The sequence below is a fragment of the Peromyscus eremicus genome, chromosome 20 (assembly GCF_949786415.1).
Source record: "Peromyscus eremicus chromosome 20, PerEre_H2_v1, whole genome shotgun sequence".
Lineage (NCBI taxonomy): Eukaryota > Metazoa > Chordata > Mammalia > Rodentia > Cricetidae > Peromyscus > Peromyscus eremicus.
Window position 1 is genome coordinate 22,357,648 of NC_081436.1, and position 22,275 is coordinate 22,379,922.

General features: G+C 41.0%; 1 protein-coding gene across 5 annotated transcripts in view; it reads right to left on the minus strand.

Moving 5' to 3' along the window:
* Tnrc6b (trinucleotide repeat containing adaptor 6B) overlaps positions 1-22,275 on the minus strand; it is a 233,866-nt gene that overhangs the window by 152,914 nt on the left and 58,677 nt on the right. For all 5 annotated transcript variants that reach the window (XM_059248171.1, XM_059248166.1, XM_059248167.1 and 2 more), the window contains exon 3: positions 21,058-21,146. In XM_059248171.1, coding sequence (XP_059104154.1) covers positions 21,058-21,102 — 45 coding nt within the window. In that variant the 5' untranslated portion in view covers positions 21,103-21,146. The remainder of the gene's footprint in view (positions 1-21,057; positions 21,147-22,275) is intronic.

Sequence of the window (22,275 nt, forward strand, 5' to 3'; positions counted from 1 at the left end):
TGATTCTCCTGCCTCTAACTAATCACAAGTGCTGGGAAAACATGATGCAATCATCATGCTCAGCTCTAGAGCTCTTTTAACACCTAATACAAAATGAATGCTATATGAATAGCTGTCATTGTTTACAAAACAACACCTGTACATTCTCAGTGTAAGTACAATCTTTTCTCATACATGTGTGTGTGTGTGTGTGTGTGTGTGTGTGTGTGTGTGTGTGTGTGTATTAGTACAGAGAGTAGAACCCAGTGCCTCATGCATGGTAGGCAAGAATTCTACAACTGAGCTAGAGCCCCTACCTATTTCCCCTGGCCCCAAGTATTTTCTAACTTAACTAGCTGAGTGTTTTGAATAAGGAACTCATACAGGGAGAATGGTCTATACAAATATGGTATGACTATTTATGAATATGTACAAACACACATATGTGTACACACACACACACACACACACACACACACACACACACAAACTCTTGTTATATATAGCCCAGGCTGGCTTCAAACTCATAATCTTCCTTCTTCAGTCTATATACAACTATTTATTTAAAGATGTCTTTATATTTTATGTGTATGGGTGTTGTGCCTACATTTATGTCTGTGCACCACATATGTGCCTAGTGCCCATGGAGACCAGAGTCATTGGATCCCCTGGAATTAGAGTTACAGATGGTTGGAAGTTGCCATGTGGGTGTTTGGAATCAAACCTGGAAGAGCCGCCAGTGAGCTTAACCTCTAAGACATTTCCCCAGCACTGTTATATACAGTTTTAGACACTGAAAGCTTGAGCATTCCCAATCTGAAAATTTTGTTATGTTGAAACTTGAAGTTTCAGTGTTGAAAGCACTTCAGATTTCTAGATTAGGGATGCATGATCTGTAAATGCTATACATATATCTCAAAACCCAAAAGCTCAAAATCTGAGATACTTCCGGTCCTGAGCATTTAAAGATAAAGGAAATTCAACCTGTATATATGTACATATATCTACATAAATAAAGAGTTGACTATTAAGAAAGGTAATGATTACTATGAAATCTAGGGTAGTGGTTATTTTAGCAAGGGAGAGAATATAATGAGGGAGGGGATTCATTCAGGGAGGATGCATGGGGCTATCTAGGATATGATTATCTTCTATTTCTTGGTTTAACTCAGGAATCAGAGTCAAGCGAATCTGAGTTTGAGGCCAGCCAGAGCTACATGGGGGGGGGGGTTTCTTCATAATTATTCTTTTAATTATATATGTATATATACTTAATATATAGTTTATATAAATTTCAAAGAAATTTTTACTTCCAGTAAACATCTGGAACAGGCATTTTTACTGTTCCATACATTCACAACAGAGAAAGTGACAAAGACAGAGATACCCTATTAATGGACTTATCAGTCCTGTGCAAACTACCTCCCAAAGGCATAATTTAAAAACAACAGAAACAAACCAAGACTAAGGGAAGGGGTGATGGCTCAGTGGTTAAGAGCACTTGCTGTTTCTGTAGAGGACCTGGGTTTGTTCCCAAGTACCCATATAGTGGCTCACAATCATTCTAGGGTATCTGATACTCTCTTCTGTGCTTGCAGATACACTCTGCAAGCACAAGGAACTCACATGGTGCACATGGAGACAGACATTCGGGCCAAACATTCATATATAAAATAAAAATTAATAAATCTTTAAAAACAAACAGACATGTCCAGAGATGGGATCACTCCCAATTTAGGAAAAAAAAAATCAATTTCTTATGGGACCTAGTGATGTGGAAGACAGACAAGTATTATGGGGTAGTCATGGTTAGGCACTCGCCACCAAGCTTGACAATGAGTTTGATCCTTGGAACCCACACAGTGCAAGGAGAGAACTGACTTCAGCAAGTTGTCCTCTGATTTTCACACATACAATGTGGCATGCATGTAACCACATCACACACTACATGAAAACAAAACAAACACAAGTGCTTTTCAAAGTCACTAGCCAGGTGTGGTGGCTCCTGATGTGATCACGACACAAATGCAGGGGTAGCACTGCACGTTTGAGGCTAGCTTGGTCTGTACAATGAGTTCCAGACAGCCATGGCTATGTAGCAAAAAGCAAACAAAAAGCACTGAGCTGTGTATTTTGTGCATTTAACCATACAAATGTCATCTTTTAATCACGTAGAAAAAGGTGTTTTACTGCTAATCAGTACTATAATACCACAATGATGCTAAGCAGCAATAAGGGAAAATCTCACCAAACCCTCTGCATCAGCTCCAGAGCTTCACCTCCAGCCCTCATGTTCAAGCTGGCTGGCCCAAGAGATCCACAATGAAACACTACCTTAGTTCCTAAATTTCTTCTCCTATTTATACCCTCTAGTTTTTCCTTTGTCCATTTTTGCACGCATTCATGTGTATGGTGTGCACACGAGTGTGACATCTGCATGTGTGGGTACACCTGCAGTGTTGTACATTCATGTGAAGGCCCAAGGTCAATGTCAGGAATCATCCTTGGCTGCTCTTCCACCTTAAGCACTGAGGCAGGGTTTCTCTCAATCAAACCCATAATCTGTTGATATGATTAGTCTCACTAGCCAGCTTTCTATAGGGATCCCATCTCTACCTTCCAAGGCTGGAATTACGAAAGGGCTGCCATACCCAGCTGGCATTCATGTGTGTCTGGGAACCCAAACTCCTATGCTCATGCTTGTGTAGCATGCACTCTAACCACTGAACCCTCTCCCTAGCCTCCTAGATCTCCTGATTCTTATGTGAATAGTACCACATGTACTAAGATCCCTTAACAAGAAACCTACAATTATACGGGAGTCTTAATTTCTCTTCCTTAATCTCACATTCAATGGGACTCCAAGACTTACCTGTCCCTGAGGCATTGAACAGGTGTTAAGCATTGTTAAAGCACTCTTAAAAACTGTTAAATTTTTAAACGATTAGTGTTGGTAAGTTCTTCAAGTTCTTCTCATAAGCACTCCATCTGAAGTTCATTTTCTTGTACATAAGCAAATATTGGGGGGGGGGTCGTTGTGTTGACTCACTATTGTTGAGCTATTGTAATCTCCCTTGCCGCCCTGTCTTCCTTAAGCAAAAGGACTGTCAGTCCAACAGCCAGATGCTTGCTCTTACTCTAGCACCAGCTGTTTTAAACACTCCTCTGACACACTCAGGAAAACACATGATGATCCAGCTGCTTGCTTTGGCTCCTATAAGTACAAGGCCCAACAAAGGACTGTTTCAAACAGATGTTTGGCTATCAGAAACCTCAGAGAACCGGAGGTGACTCTGCAGCCAGAGAAGGTGCACTTTCCCTAGTGGCCTACTAGAGGGAATTCTGTGGTTGGCAGGAGAGGGACACTGCTGACTAGTGCAAACACAAACCCTCATTTGCACAAGAGGTTTGCTATGATGGGTACAAATATCCCTTCTCTGGCTATATAAGTAAGCAGACTTGGTTGAACACTATACTCATAAAAGGCTTTTCTCAAGCAGTTTTTCTTTGCCCTTTCAGGCTCAGTTGGAAATGAGAAAACAACAGTGAAGCGGTGACAGGCAGTAGAGAGGCAGCAATAGTAGAACAGCTGGAATGCAGAGCTGAGAAGCCACAAGTCGCCAGATGCCTGAAGCTGAACAGAAGGCAGAGCTGAGCAGTGGGTAGGCTGAGCTGTACACACAGAAGCACATGCACATGCATACACCACACACATGCACAAAACAACAACAAAAAGTAGTTGTCATCTGAAGAATGACAGCTGAAGTTACTCCTTTGGTCTTCATATGTACCCACACACATGTACCTGCACACACAAAAACAAGACACTGCAATTCATAACACAACAGTTTCCATCTCAGGTAAGGTGTTTCAGTCAGCGACCGATGGTGTTGCGTGATGTGACAGCATCTGCAATGCAAAGCACGCACGGTGTGTGTCAGAATCAAGGCTGCACTGGAGCTGGCCAATCCAACAGTGGCAAGCACTGCCCCAAACACCTTGTGTCCAGCATACATTGGATTTTGCATTAATTTTTGTTTGATACATGTCCAGAAATCTTTTATTGTAGTCAAATTTTCACAACCCTCACATTCTCGACCCGTCTCAAACAGGTGGCCTATCTCTCTTTTACTTCAGCTAGGAAACAGGCAGACTGGGCTCTGGGTCTCACCAACAATCTGTATTGCTTCACCCTAACATCCACTCTGAAAATGAAAAATCCTAAAATTGGACTTTGCCCACAAAAATTCCCCTACTCCTCCCTTCTGCTGAAATCTACAAGAAGTCTTCATAACTTGTTTTCAGGGTGCTCTTTTCCAAAGTCCCTTTGGATCGTAACACACAGGAACACAGAATATTTCCTTCTCAATATCCCAAATTTGCTCCTCAGCTGACTTGCTCTTAGGACGTTCCTGTCTTGCCAATCCCGTTTCATCTGCAACATCTGGCCCTGGGTTGCAGAGCACTGCTGTAGAAAGTGACAAAGTTAGTCTTCCTTCCACTTCTTCGCTGCCTGGAAGGCCGCTAGCCTCTCTGGAGCCTACTGTGTCTGTCAGTTCCATTTTCTAAGAAGTGGCTGCTGACAGTTAGCACTTCCTCCTCTGTCCTCCACCTGCTCCTCCACCTCTACCCTACAGAGCCTCCTAAAGTGCCTTCTATGACCTTTTGTTCTATTTTCCCTTGGGGTGAGCTTGGGACAGACAGAAACAATGTAATCTTTGTGGACAGAATACAGTCCTCCAACATGGGCATTCATTCATTCAATACACTTTCCAAAGCCCTTTTTCCAAAAGGTAGACACTAGGTTGAAGGAATGAAGAATGTCCCATCTACACAACCACATCTCTCCTACACAGTTGGTACTTTTTCCTATAATTCCCATTCACAAGGCCTAAGACTTTCTTGAGAACTTATTCCACACAAAGCCTCTCTTTTATTCCTCTGAACTTAACTACAAACCTGTGTCTTTTACTCATCCCCCTCCCCCTCCTCTACTGCTCTGCCAGGCCAACGTCATTCCCTATATCCTAATCTTGATCTAAACTAACGTCTCCGTTTTCTCTGGGTCTTCCTCCCTATCTAAGGTACTCTTCTTTCTCTTGCACCCATTCCCCATCGTCAGTAAGCCTGTCTCTTCAATAGACACATAGCTTGCAATCTCTCTTAATCTAAAAATTTATTTTTGGCTTTGTAGTGCCTCAAATTATCCCCTATTAATTTTTTTTTTTAAAAACCTATCCTATCTTTTACCACCTGCAACTCAAAATCTTCTAGCCTCCCAAGTGCTAGGATTACAGGCATGTGTCACCCTAGACAGTTCTTCCTCCTCCTCTTCCTTCTTCCTCCTTTTTAAAAAAAAAAAAAAAAAAAAAAAATATTTATTTATTTTAGCCAGCCATAGTGGCACACACCTTAAATCTCAGCACTTGAGAAGCAGAGGCAGGTGGATCTCTGTGAGTTTGAGGCCACCGTGGTCTACAAAGTAAATTCCAGGACGGCCAGCGCTGTTACACAGAGAAACCCTGTCTCAAAAAAGAAATTTTATTTTTATGTGTATGACTGTTTGCCCTAAACAAACATCATGTAAGTATACCAGATGCATGCAATTCCTGCAGAAGCCAGAAGAGGGAGCCTCTGGAACTGGCGTTAGTCACCTGTGAGGTGCCATAGTGCTGGGAACCAAATGCTACTCCTCTGCAACTGCTGAGCCATCTCTCTAGGCTCATGCCTGCTTTTAACTGCCCAAATCTGTATGAGCAAACTATAGTCAGTATTTCTATTTCTTACTAGTAGCCTGATTTTAATTATTTAAATTAGCAATGAAGATTGCTTGACTGCCTGATTAACTGATTTCTACAAAGCTAGGCAAGTGCTCTACCCCAACTCTTATATCTTATATATAATATATATATATATATATTATATATATGTTTTTAAATATCAAATAATAACTCCTCACCAATCCTTTTCTCCCTTTCTTTTCTATTCTCCCAATGTAAGTCATGATTTTTCTTTAAATCAGTATTCACATCAAACATTGCTACTAGTAAGTAAATAACACATACAGCTGAGTCACATGGATTGATATAACTCAATTATTTTTCTGTGCAAGCCTCTCTCCCCTAGAAGCAGCAGAGAGAGCTTGCATGCTCCCATAGTTGCTACCCAGAAGTTACATGGCATTCTAAATTCTGTTTGGGGTACCCTGTTGTTTTTCTAAAACCTTCTGCAATTTTCTATTATGCTCAGTTTTCTTAAAACGCAAACCACTAAGTACAGCTCTCTTCACTGACTGAACTTGTACTGGACAGGTACTGCAATCTAGTGCCTAGCTCCTTCAGGTGCAGGACATTTCCTCTACTTAGTGACAATTTCCTCCCCTCCACTTTCTGTTCTCTCCTCTTAGAAATCCTGTTATTTAATGTTCAGTTCTGGGGTTGATTCACTTTCTTTTCACTTCTCCATGTATATCTGACCAATATTTTTCATCTTTCTTTCTGAAGAATTCTCCCAACTTTATCTTCCAACACATAGTATACATGCATATTTTGTATGTGGTACTGGAGAAGGAACCTAGAATCTGATACATGCTCGATAGGTACTCTAGTACTGTAGTAGTACACTCTTAGCCCTCATACCCATTAACTGTACAACTGACTGGCATTAAGCATATTCACATTCCTGTGTAATGACTACTCTCCATCACCAGAACTTAAAAAAAATGTTTCTCATCTGAAATCCAGCATTATTTAACAACACTTGGTCTCTAGGAGCTGCCTCCACTGTGCTTTGTGTTTCTATGAATACGACAACTCCAGGTTAAGTGGGATGATGCATTTGTCTTTTTATAACTGCTTGTTTCACTTAGCACAGTATCACCTATGTTGCAAGCATGTGTTGGGGATTTTTTTCCTTTTTGAGGATAAATTGTGTTCCATATGTATATGCCACATTTTTATCCATTCACCCATTAAAAAACATTTCAATTGCTTTCCATTTTTTGGACTTTGTGAATGACACTGTTACAAACATGGGTGAGCAAATATTTGTTTGCATCTCTTTTTTCAATTCCCAATAAATGTTATGATTATGATTATTTGTGTGTGTGTGTGTGTGTGTGTGTGTGTGTGTGTTACCATGGTGTGTATGTACAGGTCAGAGACTACCCTGTGGAGTCAGTTCTCTGTTTCTGCCTTTATGTGGCTTACCAGGCATGGTGGAAGCACCTTTATCCACTGATCCAACTTGCTGGTTCCCCACTGAATTTTTATTACTCCTATTATTCCCTGACCTCTCCTAACACTTAATAAAGGAGCCACAATCCTTTTGAAATTCTTTTCTGCCTTGTACTCCCATATAGATTTCCATTATATTTCCCTTTCTGTCCCTCACCCAATATTGGGGCCTGTGGAATGATTACTTAGACTTGGAAAGCACTTTCCCCAATACTGTTACATGAAAGCTTTCTTTCCATCATTTAGACATCTGCTCCTGTGCCACTCTCTTTGACTGCAGCTGAAGCACCTTCCATACTCAGTCACTCTCTTGAGTAACACAGATCACTCAGAAGGACCTCTTACTTGTTCATGTGTTTTGCTGTCTGGCTCTGTATCAACAATGCAAATTTCTGACACTCTGAATGTCTTCTTCATTGAAAGCCTGGCGCAAATACAGTATCTGATAAAACTATGCTGACTGAATTCTAGTTCTTGTTTCCCCATTCCCTAAGCATGCATTTCTCCCAGCATCTGTCCTTGAACATTTCTCTCCACATTCTGCCACAGCAATTTAATCTAATCTCACATGTTCAACTATTACATCTGGGTGATTCCCAATTCTGTCTTGCATCCTCAACCATCCTATCTTTCAGTCATGTATCTTTATCTGGAGGGAAGATTCAGCAATGAGGATAGTATACTGTGTGGGAAACAGCATTCCTTCTCTTCATTTCCAAACTTGATTTTCTCATGGGTCTTGTCACTGAAGGGGTTAGGATCAGAGCTGGAGCCTTGACAGCCCTAGTAAGTGAGGCTCTGCTACCAGTCCTCAATAAGCCAATCAAACAGGTAAGTAATGGGGAAAAGCAGAGAAAGGCAATTTAGAGAATGTAGCCACGATAGAAAGAGAAGCAAAGAGCTTTAGTGACCTGATCCACCCAGCTCCAGTGCATCTTTGGGGTCCTGACATGAGGCGTGTGTTTAAACAGAAGGTCTCAAAGTTCTACCTCTGCTTCCCAAATGCTGGAATTAGAGGCATATGCTACCATGAAAGTTGAAAAATGAATGAAATTCAATTTAACAACTGTCCTGCTGCTTTTTACATCCTACTGAGAAATTTTCACAACCTCACAGGGCCATGAAGACATGTTCCATGTGTCTTCCAAAGGCTTTATAATACTTTTGGCCCCAAACTCAGATCTATGGATCACCTCAAATTAGGTTTTATGTATGGTAGGTAACATGGAGGTCCATGCATTCACATATGGTTACCTAGTTATTCTAGCATTCTTCCCTCTCCTGTTTTGTTTTTGTTGAGAAATGGTTTTACTATGTAGCTCAGGCCAACTTCAAACTCACCACCCTCCCGCCTCAGCTTCTTGAGTTCTGGGATTATAGTTATGACCCCACTACATTTTGCTTTCTTCTCTTATTGAATTACATTAAGTCTTTGGACATTTTTTTTTTTCATTTTGAGGTCTTATACTTTAGCAGTTCAATGAATCAATAGTACAACTACCAGGGAGACAAGGCCAGTATAAAAGCAGTGTGGTGGACAATGGGACTAACTTCTTAGACCAAGAAGCATTACTGTGGTGGTTTGAATGAGAACAGCCCCCACAGGCTCATATATTTGAATGCTTAGTCACCTGGGAGTGGAAATTTTGAAAGGATTAGGAGGATTAGGAGGTGTGGTCTTGTTGGAGGAAGCCACTGGGGATGGGCTTGAGGTTTCAAAAGCCCATTCCAGGCCCAGTGTCCGTCTCTCTCCCTGTCTCCGTCTGTTTCTCTCTCTCTCTCCCCTCCCTCCCATATTCTCCCTCTCTCTCTCTCTCCCAGATCAGGATGTGAAGCTCTCAGATACTTCTTCAGTGCCATGTGTGCCATCATGTTTCTTACCATGATAATGGAATAACCTCTGAAACTGTAGCAAGCCCCAGTTAATTAAATGCTTTTTTTTTTTTTTTTGTAAGAGTTGCCTTTCTCCTGGTATCTTTTCACAGCAACAGAACACTGACTAAGACACTTACTTTTTGTGTTTCTCAGTGCTGTGAATAAACCCAGGGGGTCTTGTAAATGCTTAGCTTATGTTCTAGCCTCAAGCTCTACCCCATCTCAAGAAGCAAATTTAGACGAACAACAAATTTCAGTGAAATAGCCATTTAAGATCAATTTGACATTTCTTCTTAGAGAGAGGAGAGAAGCTTCTAATACTTCAGAAGTAAAGGAAATTAACCCCGAGCTTCTCAGGAAGCTCCTGGCATGTACAATATCCATAAGGCCATTCCCCAAGATGTAATAACTGCTGGAAAAGAAGATACTCTTACATAGAAGCTACCTGTAAGTTGCCAAGGGGACTCCAGGGATGGAGGTTTCATGAGCTGTCACCCAGGCTTGGCTTTTTGGTGATGCAGGGACTAGCGAGTCACCCATGCTCTTGTAAACAACCCTGACAAACTAATGGGATACTAATAATATGCCACAAAATGAAGGACTATGAAAACATACTAAGTGAAAGAAGTTCCACACAAGAGAAGAAAAAAACATATGATTTTATGTATATAAAATATCCAGCCAGGTGGTGGCGGTGAATGCCTTTAATCCCAGCACTTGGGAGGGAGAGGCAGGTGGATCTCTATGAGTTCGAGGCCAGCCTGGTCTACAGAGTGAGTTCCAGGACAGCTAGGGCTACATAAAGAAATCCTGTCTTGGAAAAAAAATATCCAGAACACACAATTCCATTTAGGCAGGGAGTTGATTAATAGTTGCCTTAGGCCAGAGGAAATGAATGGTGAATGATGGCTATAGACCTAGAATTTTCTTTGGGGAGTAATGAAACTGTCCTAAAATGGTACTAGTTATTTGTCTTGGTTAGTTTTTTTTTCTTTTAAAAATTTATTATTTAATTTCCTGGTTAATTTTAACTGTCAACTTCATACAATCTGTTATCACCTGGGAAGAGAATCTTAATTGAGGAAATGCCTATATCAGATTTGTCTCTGAGTATTTCTGTGGCAGACTGTCTTCACTGTTAATTGATGTCCACTGTGGGCAGCAGCATTCACTAGGCAGGAAGTCCTGAACTGCGTAAGATAACTAGCTGAGCATAAATCTGCCTGCCAGACAGCAAGCAGCATCCTCCATTTTCCCTGCCTTGTTTCTTTAGCTTTGAAGTGGGTTCTTTGGTCAGAAACAATAATATATGAAATAGCAAGCAGTCCTACTTTCAGGATCCTGCCTTGACTTCCCTCAGTGATGACAGTGAACAAGATTTGTAAGTCAGAACGTTTTATCACAGCAAGAGAAATGAAACTAGAAAGTGGCTGTATAATTCTGTGAACGTAGTTAAAAACTACTAAACTAATACTTTAAAATGGGTGAAGTTTATATCCGTCTGTACATAGGTATGCAATGAGAACTGAACTCAGGGCTTTCTTTACACACGCTAAATATATGCTTTACCACTGAACTAGAGCCCCAACCAAGTGGGTAAACTTAGTGGCTTATGAAATAGACTTCAATAAAGCTGCTTGAAAAAGTAAAGAAAGACACCCGAGATAAGTCTTGCCCATGCCAGAGTTCGACACAGTCTGAAACAGTTGCTATAGTTCTATACTCAGAGCCTGGGCTCCTCTGTTCCTATAGGCTGCAAATGCCCAATACACCACACATAGTTGCCCTCCTTCCCTCCTTCTTTGCTCTGTCTGTTTCTATCTCTGTCTCTATCTCTACTGAAGCCCCAAATGCCTACCAAATATTTTCTCTGGGGTGCCTGGAGGCACCCCAATACTTCAAACTCAGAACCCACCCATACACAGTTTTAAAAAAACCAACAGGACAGTACTCCAGCTCAGCAGCAGCCACTTGACTAGCACGCAGGCCTGGGATCAACCCCAGAATCACAAAAAGAAAAAAACAAACAAACCCAAAGCACAGTAATAACAAGAGTAACAACAGCTACAACACAGTCCTCCTCTTCTCTATTACTTCTTACCAGCCAAGTCATCCTTTCCATATTGTCTCAGCTGCTCCCATCCTACTCCTGAACATCCTTCTGTGAGTCCCCCACTCTTCAGACCCAACATTATCACCTGATTTCAAGACCCATGAAACCTTATATAATTTGCTAAGCAGACTCAGTCTAATGCAGAGACACCCAAACTTATAAAAAGCAAAAGGTATCTGAACTTTTTAAAAGATAATATAAATATTAATGTGTATTTATGTCCAAATCATCTTGCTTAATTGTCATTAGTGATAAGTAAATCAACAGATCACTGTATTCAGTGTAGAAAAAGACTAAATTTACTTTGGGACACTCTATGTAGACCAGGCTAGCCTTGAACTCATAGAGATACACCTGCCTTTGCCTCTCAAATGCTGGGATTCAAGGTGTAAGTCACCATACATGGGATTAAATGCTTTTATTTGTAGTGAATAGTGAGATGCATGGCTACTTAAATCTATAGTTGTAACTTTTAGCTTTATTTTCTTTTTTTATTATAAATGTTTAAACAAAAAAATATGGAGATACTATCAAAAACATAACTACCCAGTGCTATGGTGATTTTTACTATACTCATTTTAGATTTCATTCAAAGAAACCAACATTCCAAACTACAGATACACTTTTTATAACCACTAAGCTAACACCAACTCATTTAGAATATCAACCTAAATTACACTAAACTTAAATAAGAAATGGCGGTCGGGCCTGGTGGCACAGGCCTATGACAATGCACTTGAGAGGCTGAAGGAGGAGAATTACTGAGGCAGGAGGATTACAAAGTCAAGGCCTGCTTGGGTAACTATGAGACTGTGTCTCAAAATAAAAAGTAAGAAGAGGTCTGAGGACATAACTTAGTGGTAGAGTGTCTGGCATGCATGAGGCCCAAGCTTCTAATCCCTAGTATGAGAGATGAAGAAAAATATGACTTAGGAAAAAAAAAAAGAAATAGCCATGGAGTTGAAAATTGTGGGAGGCCATCCCACCCCCACTTTTCCCCAGAGTATTCTTGAGTAGGAGCAGCAGGAAATATTATATAGAAGTAAAGAGGGGAGAGAAACAGAAAATACAGGATAGCCTTAGGAGGGCCTGGATCCTAATCCATTGGGCCTCAACTATCTCTGCCAAAGGGTTTTTAAAGGAATGCCAAGGGGTGGAGCAAAAGACCTCCCCACAGCACAGCCAAGTGCAGACCGTCTCAGACACCTGGTACTCAGGCCCGTGGTCCAATCATCCTCTTTATGCAGACCTGCTGGGTAAAGCCACTAGGAAGCCTAAATGGGCTTCAACAGAAAATGATCATTATAGTCCATTCTTCATAAGCAACATGAAGGAGGAGCCAGGCATGGTAGCACACACCTTTAATCCCAGCACTCAGGAAGCAGAGGCAGGTGTTTAAGGCCAAGCTGATCCACATAGTGAGTTCCAGACCAGCCAAAACTATATAGTGAAGCCTTTTCTCAAAAACAAAAAAGTAAATGGAAGAGCACAGTGACATGCACCTGTAGTACCAGTTACTCAGGAGGCTGAAACAGGAGCTTTACTTGAGCTTAGGAGTTCCAGGCCAGCCTGCGCAGTATATCAACACTTCTACTCTAAACAAAAAAGGTCAGGTATGGTGACACACTCCTTTAATCCTAGCACTCAAGAGGCAGAGGCAGGTGGATCTCTAATTCCAGGCCAGCGTGGTCTAGAGAGAGTTCCAGGACAGCCAGGGCTACACAGGGAAACCTTGTCTCAAAAAACCTCGGGGGGCGGAAGGGATATAGGGCTGATGAGATGGTTCAATTAGTAAAGGCATTTGCAACCTAGCCTGATGACCTGAGTTCTATCCTTGGAACATGGATGGCTGAAAGAGAGAAATGGCTGGCAAGGTGTCCTCTGATCTCCACAAGCATGCTATGGGGCACACACACAGACACACAGACCAGGAGACTACCCCCCCCCACACACAGAGACATATATACAAAAACACACAGACAGACAGAGACACACACACACCAGGAGACTACCCTAGACACAGACACACACACACAGAGTGAGAGAGAGAGAGAGAGAGAGAGAGAGAGAGAGAGAGACACACACACACACACACACACACACACACACACACACACACACACACACGAGACTACCCCCAGAAAGGTGGTAGTTGCTTCCTAATCATGTGCACCCTCCTCATACCTCACATTAGAACCTACTTTGAAAGCTTAAGACCCAAAGGAACTCGGCATGCAAGCTGGGTTGGGTCAATTAGTCTCTTACTCCCCGTTTTTCTGAAACAGGGTCTTACTGTGCTGCCCAGGTTGACCATGAATTTATAATTCTCCTGTCTCAGCCTGAGTGTTGGAATTATGGTTAGGTGCTACCAGGCAGGGCTCAGATTCTCTTTCTTTGGAAACCTCAAGGTCAAGATACAAATATTTTAGTCTATCTCCTCCATCAAGACTAGTCAAAGCAAACTGTAAAGGAAAATGAGGATTTCATTTCCTTTTCCAAATCTGCTGCCTATTCTGGAAACTCTGCAGTCTAAAATCATCCAGTCTCTTGTCACCCCTCTTCTTCAATCTGGCATCTAGCACTCTGATCACCGTGTGGTAGATTAAAGACAGCCTTGAGTATTTTGCCAATCTTCTCACTGAGAGGCAGTAATGTTGCCCTTGCCCTTTAAATCTGGAGCCGTTCTATGACTTGCTTTAATTTGACAGAACATGGAGGACTTCTGAGGCTGGGCCTTAAGGTATCTGTGGCTTCTGCATTCTTGGAACATACCCTGGTGGATCCCAGCCACCCTAAGGCAAGTAGAGAGGTCACATGGAGATGCTCCTCAAAGCTTAGTCAACAGCTTCAAGCTGAGCTTCCAACTGGCAGCTGACACTGGCTGCCAGCCCTGGGTTGAGTTGTTCTGGACATTTCTGGACAACTGGGCATCCAGTTGACTGCAGAGCCAGCCAATACAACATTGGAGCAGAAGAACTGCCCTGCTCAGCTCAGTCAACCACCAAGTCTTAAAGACAGCACAAGGCTGCTGTGCTAGAGTTTTAAAATATGTAAAGAGACTTCATTTTTTAGAGCCAATTAAGTTACAAGAAAATTGTAAAGACAGAGCATTCCTATACATACCCTAACCTAGTCTATGCTCATTATTACCCTGGTCCTAACCTGGTCCATTTGTCACAGTTAAAAGTACCACAACGACACATTATCATTTACTGAAGTGCATATTCCACTGAGATCTTATTAGTATTTACACACATCCCTGGATCCCACTTAGGATAGCACACTGCGTGTAGTCATTGTGTCTCCTTAGGCTCCTCTTGACTTTTCTTAGACATTTTCATTTTCCTTGATAACTGCAGTCAGGTATTTTGTAGAACACCCTTACAATAGGATCTTTTTTTTTTTTTTTTTTTTTTTTTTGGAGTAGAGTAGGGCAATGGGTTTAAAGGAAGAAGTGCTACTTCTCACTCCTTCAAGAGTGGAAAACATGATGTCACTGATGATGTTGAACTTGATCCTCTGGCTGAAGGGTGTTTGCCAGGTTTCTCCACTATGTGAAGCCACATTAAAGGAGTGGGAAGTTACTATCCACACCCTTCAGAGTGGAGTATCTACATAATCATTTCAGATTCTTGTGTTCTGGGGACTGAATTGATTTAATAAGTTCTGGTGTAGATTCAACACATAATAGGATATCTGAAACACATTGAAATTATTTAGCACTTTCTGCCATATTTTACTATATATGTGCCACAGTTCTGTCTACTTATAACACTGTTCCACCTCTACCCACCTACACACAAACCAGTAAAACAAAATCCTTTAATCTTCCTCGAAAGCCAAGACCAAGTGTTCCTTCTTCACTGTGGAGCTTCCTTCCAGGAAGAATTCAATGTTTTAAGGTAGATATACATTTAATAACAGTATCACAGCCCATGTATGACTCTCAAGTAGACTAAAAGTTCTCAGCATGCAAACACCATGTCTAACATAACCTGGCACACCTATAGCTAGGATATAGCAAATAGTTAGGTATCCATTAAATGCTTTGAAACTTAATCAACTAGATGCCTATAAAAGTTCGTTATTTTTGGCGGGCGGTGGTGGAGCACCTTTAATCCCAGCACTGGGGAGGCAGAGGCAGGTGGATCTCTGTGAGTTTGAGGCCAGCCTGGCCTACAGAACGAGTTCCAGGACAAGCTCCAAAACTACACAGAAAAACCCTGTCTCAAAAAAAACCAAAATACAAAAGTTCATCATTTTTTATAATATCTCAATAAAAGGAAGGATAACACCAAACAAGTAAGGTCCAAGATATGTTAGCAAATCTACAATAGAGCTAAATCTCTGTTAATACACAGTTCCACTCTGTTGTAGCTAGACAAGGCACCAGAGAAAAGATCATTCCATGAGTGAGAGCCACATATGACAGATAAAATACATTTCAGGTCAATAAGCAATATAAATGTCAAATGAAGTAGGTCAAACGCACCTCTAAGGGAATAGGGAATCAAATACATAACTCCTACCTTTATGTTTTCTGATGTGCTGTTAAAGAACATAATTCTCATACTTAACCTCTGCCAAGTGTGGAACAAAAGACTGACTCATGCTAACTGTTAACTGTATTCAGTATTCTTCCGTCTTGTATACAACAGGGGAATTCACTAAGAAGCAGTCCTTGGGGAAAACGTAAGGAATAGTCACTGTGACTCTGAGAGAAGTACTAAGGGCTTCTGGAGTTCTACTATGACAACTCTGTTGACGTGTATGCTTTTAGTATTTATAATAGACACTTTCACTAAAAAATCATAATTCCAAGACTGTTGTTGGCCATATAAAATTGCATACCAGTGACCACTCAGGGTAAAGATAGGCAACAGTCATAAACTAATGTGAAACTAACTTTCTTCTTGTTTCCACTTAAAACAACAGCTCATCAATCACTAAAAATCAAATCATGCCAGGCAGTGGTGGCGAAGCCTTTAATCTCAGCACTTGGGAGGCAGAGGCAGGTGGATCTCTGTGAGTTCAAGGCCAGCCTGGTCTACAGAGCTAGTTCCAAGACAGCTAGGGCTACACAGAGAAACCCTGCCTCAAAACACCAAAAATAAACAGATAAATATATATCACTATTTACATGGACAACTCTGTGTGTCAGCACCCAGGACAGTTCCTGGCACACAACAAGTGGTCAGTAAATATTTGCTGAATTAATAAGAGACAGAGAGAGGAGGAGCAAGAAAAAGAGGTAAAAGTAAAAATAAGCAATGAGACAGGTGTGGCATGTGCCTATAATTCTATCATTTGGAGGCTGAGGAATGAGAACTGGGTTTGAGGCCAGACTGGACTGCACAGAGAGTTTAAAATAGCCTGCCAACAATAGATGGTACCTGAAGAAAAAAAAAAAAAGGTAATAATAGGGTAGGTGAGAGAGATCAGCAGGTAAATGTGTTTTTTGTGTAAACTTAGTGACCTGAGTTCAAGTCCCAGGAACCCATAAAAATGTGGACTCCAACCAGGCAGTGGTGGTGCACGCCTCTTTAATTCCAGCACTGGGGAGGCAGAGCCAGGTGGATCTCTGTGAGTTCAAGGCCAGCCTGGTCTACAGAGCGAGATCCAGGATAGGCACCAAAACTACACAGAGAAACCCTGTCTCAAAAAACCGAAAAAAAAAAAAAAAAGTGGACTCCGTAAAGTTGTGCTCTGACCTCCACAAATGTACTATGGAATATGTGTCCACATATACATCCTGTGATAAGAAGATAATAAATTTTTAAAAATTCAAAAATAATACAACAAACAATAATGGAAAGAACACATTTCCATAATTTAGGAATTATCTATGATTTACCTACTGAGGGCTTTTAAAGCTACTGCCTGCTTATCTCTTTTTGGCAGAAAAAAAAGAATCTTCCTAAACTCAAGCAATTAAAATCTAGAGTTCCCAACTCTGGACAAATATATAATCTCTGAATGTAAGCATCTCTCTCCAAGAAAAAAGCCTGGAAAATACTGCACAGTTCTAGAGACCCTCTTCATGAGGAACTTATGCTCCAAGAAGTTGTCCTTTCCTAGGCCCACCCTAGCACATTCTCTTGGTATCTTGTAAATTTATTTGGCCAGCATACTCATATATAACTTTTCTTAATATCTGCTCCATAACTTCAGTAACTCCAAACCTTTCCCCTCAAGAAATCTTGTCATTTCAAGTCTTCAATTACATATTCCACTCTCTAGATCAGTGATTCTATTTCCAAGGCAATACAAAGAAAAGCTAAACTCTCTTTCCTCTCAATATCTGCACCCCACCCCACCCCATCAAGTAGGAGCAAGATCTGACCTGAGCTCAGATACGACAGCACATTGATTCCTAGCTTCCATCAAGCTTGCAAATCTGACGGACCTTTTATATTTCCACTGTTCCTTCCACTCATTCTTTTCCTTTTTTCAAGCAAAGCACAGCCTTTTCCAGTCTTAAAAAAATTTCTTTTGAGCTGGGAGTGGTGGCACACACCTTTCACCCCAGCAATCCGAGGCAGAGGCAGATGGATCTCTGAGTCTGAGACCAGCCTGGTCTATACAGCAAGTTCCAGGACAACCAGGCCTACATAGAGAGAACCTATCTGAAGAAACAAAAAACAGCTGGTTGGTGGTAGCCCAAAACTGTAATCCCAGTGCTTGGGAAGCAGAGATAGGTGGATAACAGGGTTTGAGGCCATCTGGTCTACACAGTGAGTTTCAAGACAGCCAGAGCTTACACAGAGAAACTCTGTCTCAAAAAAACAAAAACAAAACAAACAAAAAAAAAAAAACCGAAAAAGACAAAAAAGAAAGAAAAGAAACAAAAACAACAAAAAAAAAACTTTTCGAAGTTTTAAAACTTTTATTACAGGAGTTTTTATTTATATATAAAGTAAATGTGAATGAACCTCTACATAGCCATCCTCAAGCTTCAACAGCTGTCCATAGTCTACTATACTTTTCTCATCTATACCTCAACTCATCTGTCACCATATTTAATGACTACTTTGGGGGGGGGGTGTTGTTTTGTTTTTTTTTTTTTTTTCAAGAAAAGGTTTCTCTGTGTTGCCCTGGCTGTCCTGGACTCACTCTGTAGACCATGCTGGTCTTAAACTCAGAGATCCACCTGCCTCTCTCTCCCGAGTGCTGGGATTAAAGATGTGCACCACCACTGCCTGGCTTCAATGACTATTACTTTATAATTTTATTGGGTAAAATTGATCTATCATATTTGTAAATTTTATTAACATTGCAAATTACACCATCCTATCACAGAGCATCTCCATCAACTCCCATAGGTTTTCTCATGTCTTTTCCCTTTAATAAGTCTTTTACTGTTGTTTTAATAGATGGGTTCTTCTGGACTCAAGTAATCAGACTCTTCAGTGCTAGGATTACAGGCTGAAACTACAGGCATCTTCCACAGTGATGAGCCCTATCACTATTTTTGTCTTTCTTCTGAGACAAGGTCTTGCTATGTAGCTGGGATTGACAAGGAACTCTTATGTAGTCCAGGCTGGCCTCAAACTCACAATCCTACCTCAACCTCCCAAGTGCTGGGATTACAGGTGTAAACCATCATACTAGCTTTCATTACTTCTTTAAAAAAATATCTAAAACTGGAGATGTAGCTCAATTTGTAGAGTGCTTGCTTAGCATGAAGGAAGCTCTGGGTTTTATCTCTAGTACCACAGAAACCAAATGTGCCTATAATCCCAGCACTTAAAAAAAAGGTTTGGAGACAGGAGAATCATGGCTCTCCAGCAGTCTCCAGGCAATTACACTGATATCTCAAATACTCATTGTATCTTGCTCCTCCCAGAGGGAACAACTGCTTAAGGCTGCCAAGTTCAGAAAATAGGTCCGCATGTGGCCTTTGAGGAACAGTCTTTACACCCTTTTCTAATCACACTGGGCCACCTGAGCATCTGATAGTTCCTGGAAAAGGCTGGGGGCCTCCATAGCCTTTTCTTCTGTCTAGAACACTGTTCTCCTCACTTTTCACGTAGCTGGCCTCCTGGTCCTTTGGCTAACATCTTGTCTCAGAGGCCTTGCTCGATAGTCTAAGCTCCTCTTCCTAGTCCCCTTTTAATCTATGCTTTATTTTCCATTCTTCACAGTACTTATAGTGGTTATAATTACTATCTTTATATTTATTTGTCTTTCTTTAGAACGTGGCCATCTTGAGAATAACTACTCCCTGTTATTTCACCTTTTAACATATAATTAAAAATTATTTATTGAGGGCTAGAGAGATGGTTAAGTGGATAAGAGCACTCACTACTCTTTCAGAGAACTCAAGATTGGTTCCTAGCACCCACATGGTGGTTCACAACCAGTTCCAAGAGGTCCTACACCCTCTTTCTGACCTGCTTATGTACCAGGCACTCTATGGGTGCACATACATGCATGCAGACAAAACATTAAAAACATAATAATCGAAAAAAGCAATAGAAGCTGGGTGGTGGTAGTGCACACCTTTAATCTCAGCACTCGGGAAGCAGAGGAAGACAGATCTTTGTGAGTTTGAGGTCTGCCAGGTCTACAGAGCAAGTTCCAGGACAGCCAGGGCTACACAGAGAAACCCTGTCTCAGAGGGGGGAAAAAAAGAGCCGGGCGGTGGTGGCACACGCCTTTAATCCCAGCACTCGGGAGGAAGAGGCAGGTGGATCTCTGCGAGTTCGAAGCCAGCCTGGGTGACAGAGTGAGTTCCGGGAAAGGCGCAAAGCTACACAGAGAAACCCTGTCTCAAAAAAACCAAAAACAAAGAAAGAAAGAAATAGATTTAGCTCAAACCACATTTTATAGAAAATGCTCCACTTATCCTCAGAACCTGCTTTCTATTTCACAGATATCTATAAATTAACATAGTATTATGATAAAGTCCTACATTAACAAAAAATCATTACAAATATAAGATTTTATATTAAAAAAGCAAGACAGGGAGATAAAATCATTTTAGTTAAAAAGACTGATGAAGATTAAGTTAAAATCCAGTTTCTTTTTTTTGTTTGTTTGAGGCAAGGACTTACTATGTAGGCCTGGATGGCTTGCTATTCACTTGATAGCCCAGACTGGCTTCAAATTCAAGCCAATCCTCCTGTCTCAGCATCCCAAGGATATTACAAGCATGTGTCTCCAGACCCAACTTTGTTCTCTTGTTTTTAGTCCAACTGATTTTGAACTAATACACAATTAAGTAACTAAAAACCAAGAAAGCCAATCTTTCCTTCCATCCTACAAAACAAAACTTGTCTCATGTATTTCTGGTTTGTTTCAAAATTCCCAAGTATATACAACTTTCATAACAGAATTTACAATAAAATACTAGTATTCTAAGAATGAATCACAATCATTACCCAGCCTTGTAGGAGGCTGAGGCTTTAGGATCAAAAATTTAAGGCTTGTCTAGACTGCCAAGTAAGTCCAAGGTCAGACTAGGTGACTTTGCCAGACACTGTCTCAAAATAAAAATTTAAAAAGGGATAGGAGTATAGCTTAGAGGCAGAGTAGTTGTCTAACATGAGCCAGGCCTTGGGTTTAATCCATAGTAACACAGACACAGACACAGACAGACAGACAGACACACACACACACACACACACACACACACACACACACACACACACGCCTGCGTGCACATGCAATCAATGAGTCAGGTAAAATCTTGTTTTTAAATTGTCATGTAGCATAATGAAGTATACTGAGAAGAAAGAGCTCATCAATCTAATTTCTAAATTCACCCACAACAAAACACCCACTCAGTCCACCCATAGCCACTACCTGTTTAATTACTCCTCCAGCTGTTCCTCTGCTGGGTGATGTACTGACCTTGGAACTGCTTTCTTCTTCTACTTCTCCCTCATTGGTTTGCATGGGAACAGACTCTGTGCAAAACTCTGCAGAAACACAGACACTGCCTGAAAGGTAAAAAGAGAAAAACACGTGTAAAGACTTCAAGGCACAAGTTTGCTTTTTCTAATATTTATAGACGAAAATCTGTCCTGGCGATCCTGGACACTATGAAGCAATGACTTTAATCAGGTATACTTCTCAGTGTGCATATGTGTACAGCAAGGCATCTGAGAGAAAAAAGAAGGAGAGGTGGAGTGGGAATCTTCTCCATCTTGAAGGACAGTGGAAAAGGTATTACTAGCTTTACATTTCTTGACTTATTTGTTAGGCTTCTGGAGAAGGTGATATACAAATCTTCAATGACTCTTACAGTAGATACCTGCCAGAAATGATGCCAATGAGCAAAGCGGTGATACCACACTGGGTCTCACTTCCTGGGCTATGCTACTGGAATTGACTGCCTGTCTTGGGTTTATAGCTATGCTGAGGCTTTTGTAACTGATGTACTCATCACTCAGTATATCTTTTAAAGAAAATATGCCCCAAACTAAATGTCAGCTCATTTATTTTTACACAAATTGGCTATCTATAGAATAATACAATAAAAGTAGTTTCCTCTAATAGTAAGAGCTAAGGCCTGTGACATGAACTGTCATACATGTCCTGGGAACAGAACCTGAATCCCCTGTAAGAGTGGTAAGTATAACGGCTGAGTCATTGCTCAAGCCCTGAAAGCTAACTTTTAAAGCTTCCTTTTGACACTTTGTGTTTTTGCAATTTTCCTCAAAACTGTCATTCATCCTGGCCCCATTCTCCTCCTCCTCATCTTCTTCTTTTTCTGAGACATGGTTTAACAGCCCTGGCTGTCCAGTAACTCACCCTGTAGACTAGGCTGGCCTCAAACTCACAGAGATTCACCTGCCTCTACTAAGACATATGCTACCACTGCCCAGCTTAGTCTTTTTTTTTTTTAACCTTAGATTTTCCATATGAAAAAATATATACAATATTTATCTTAAAATCTGGCTTATAATTTAATGAATTAAAATATGTAATTCTTAAGAAATAATTAGTCAAACCAACCGAAAGGAACCACTATGACTGACCATTACAATAGACACTACAAGTGACCACCACACTGACCACAACAGTGACCACTACAACCGACAGTCACAACAAACACTACAATTGATC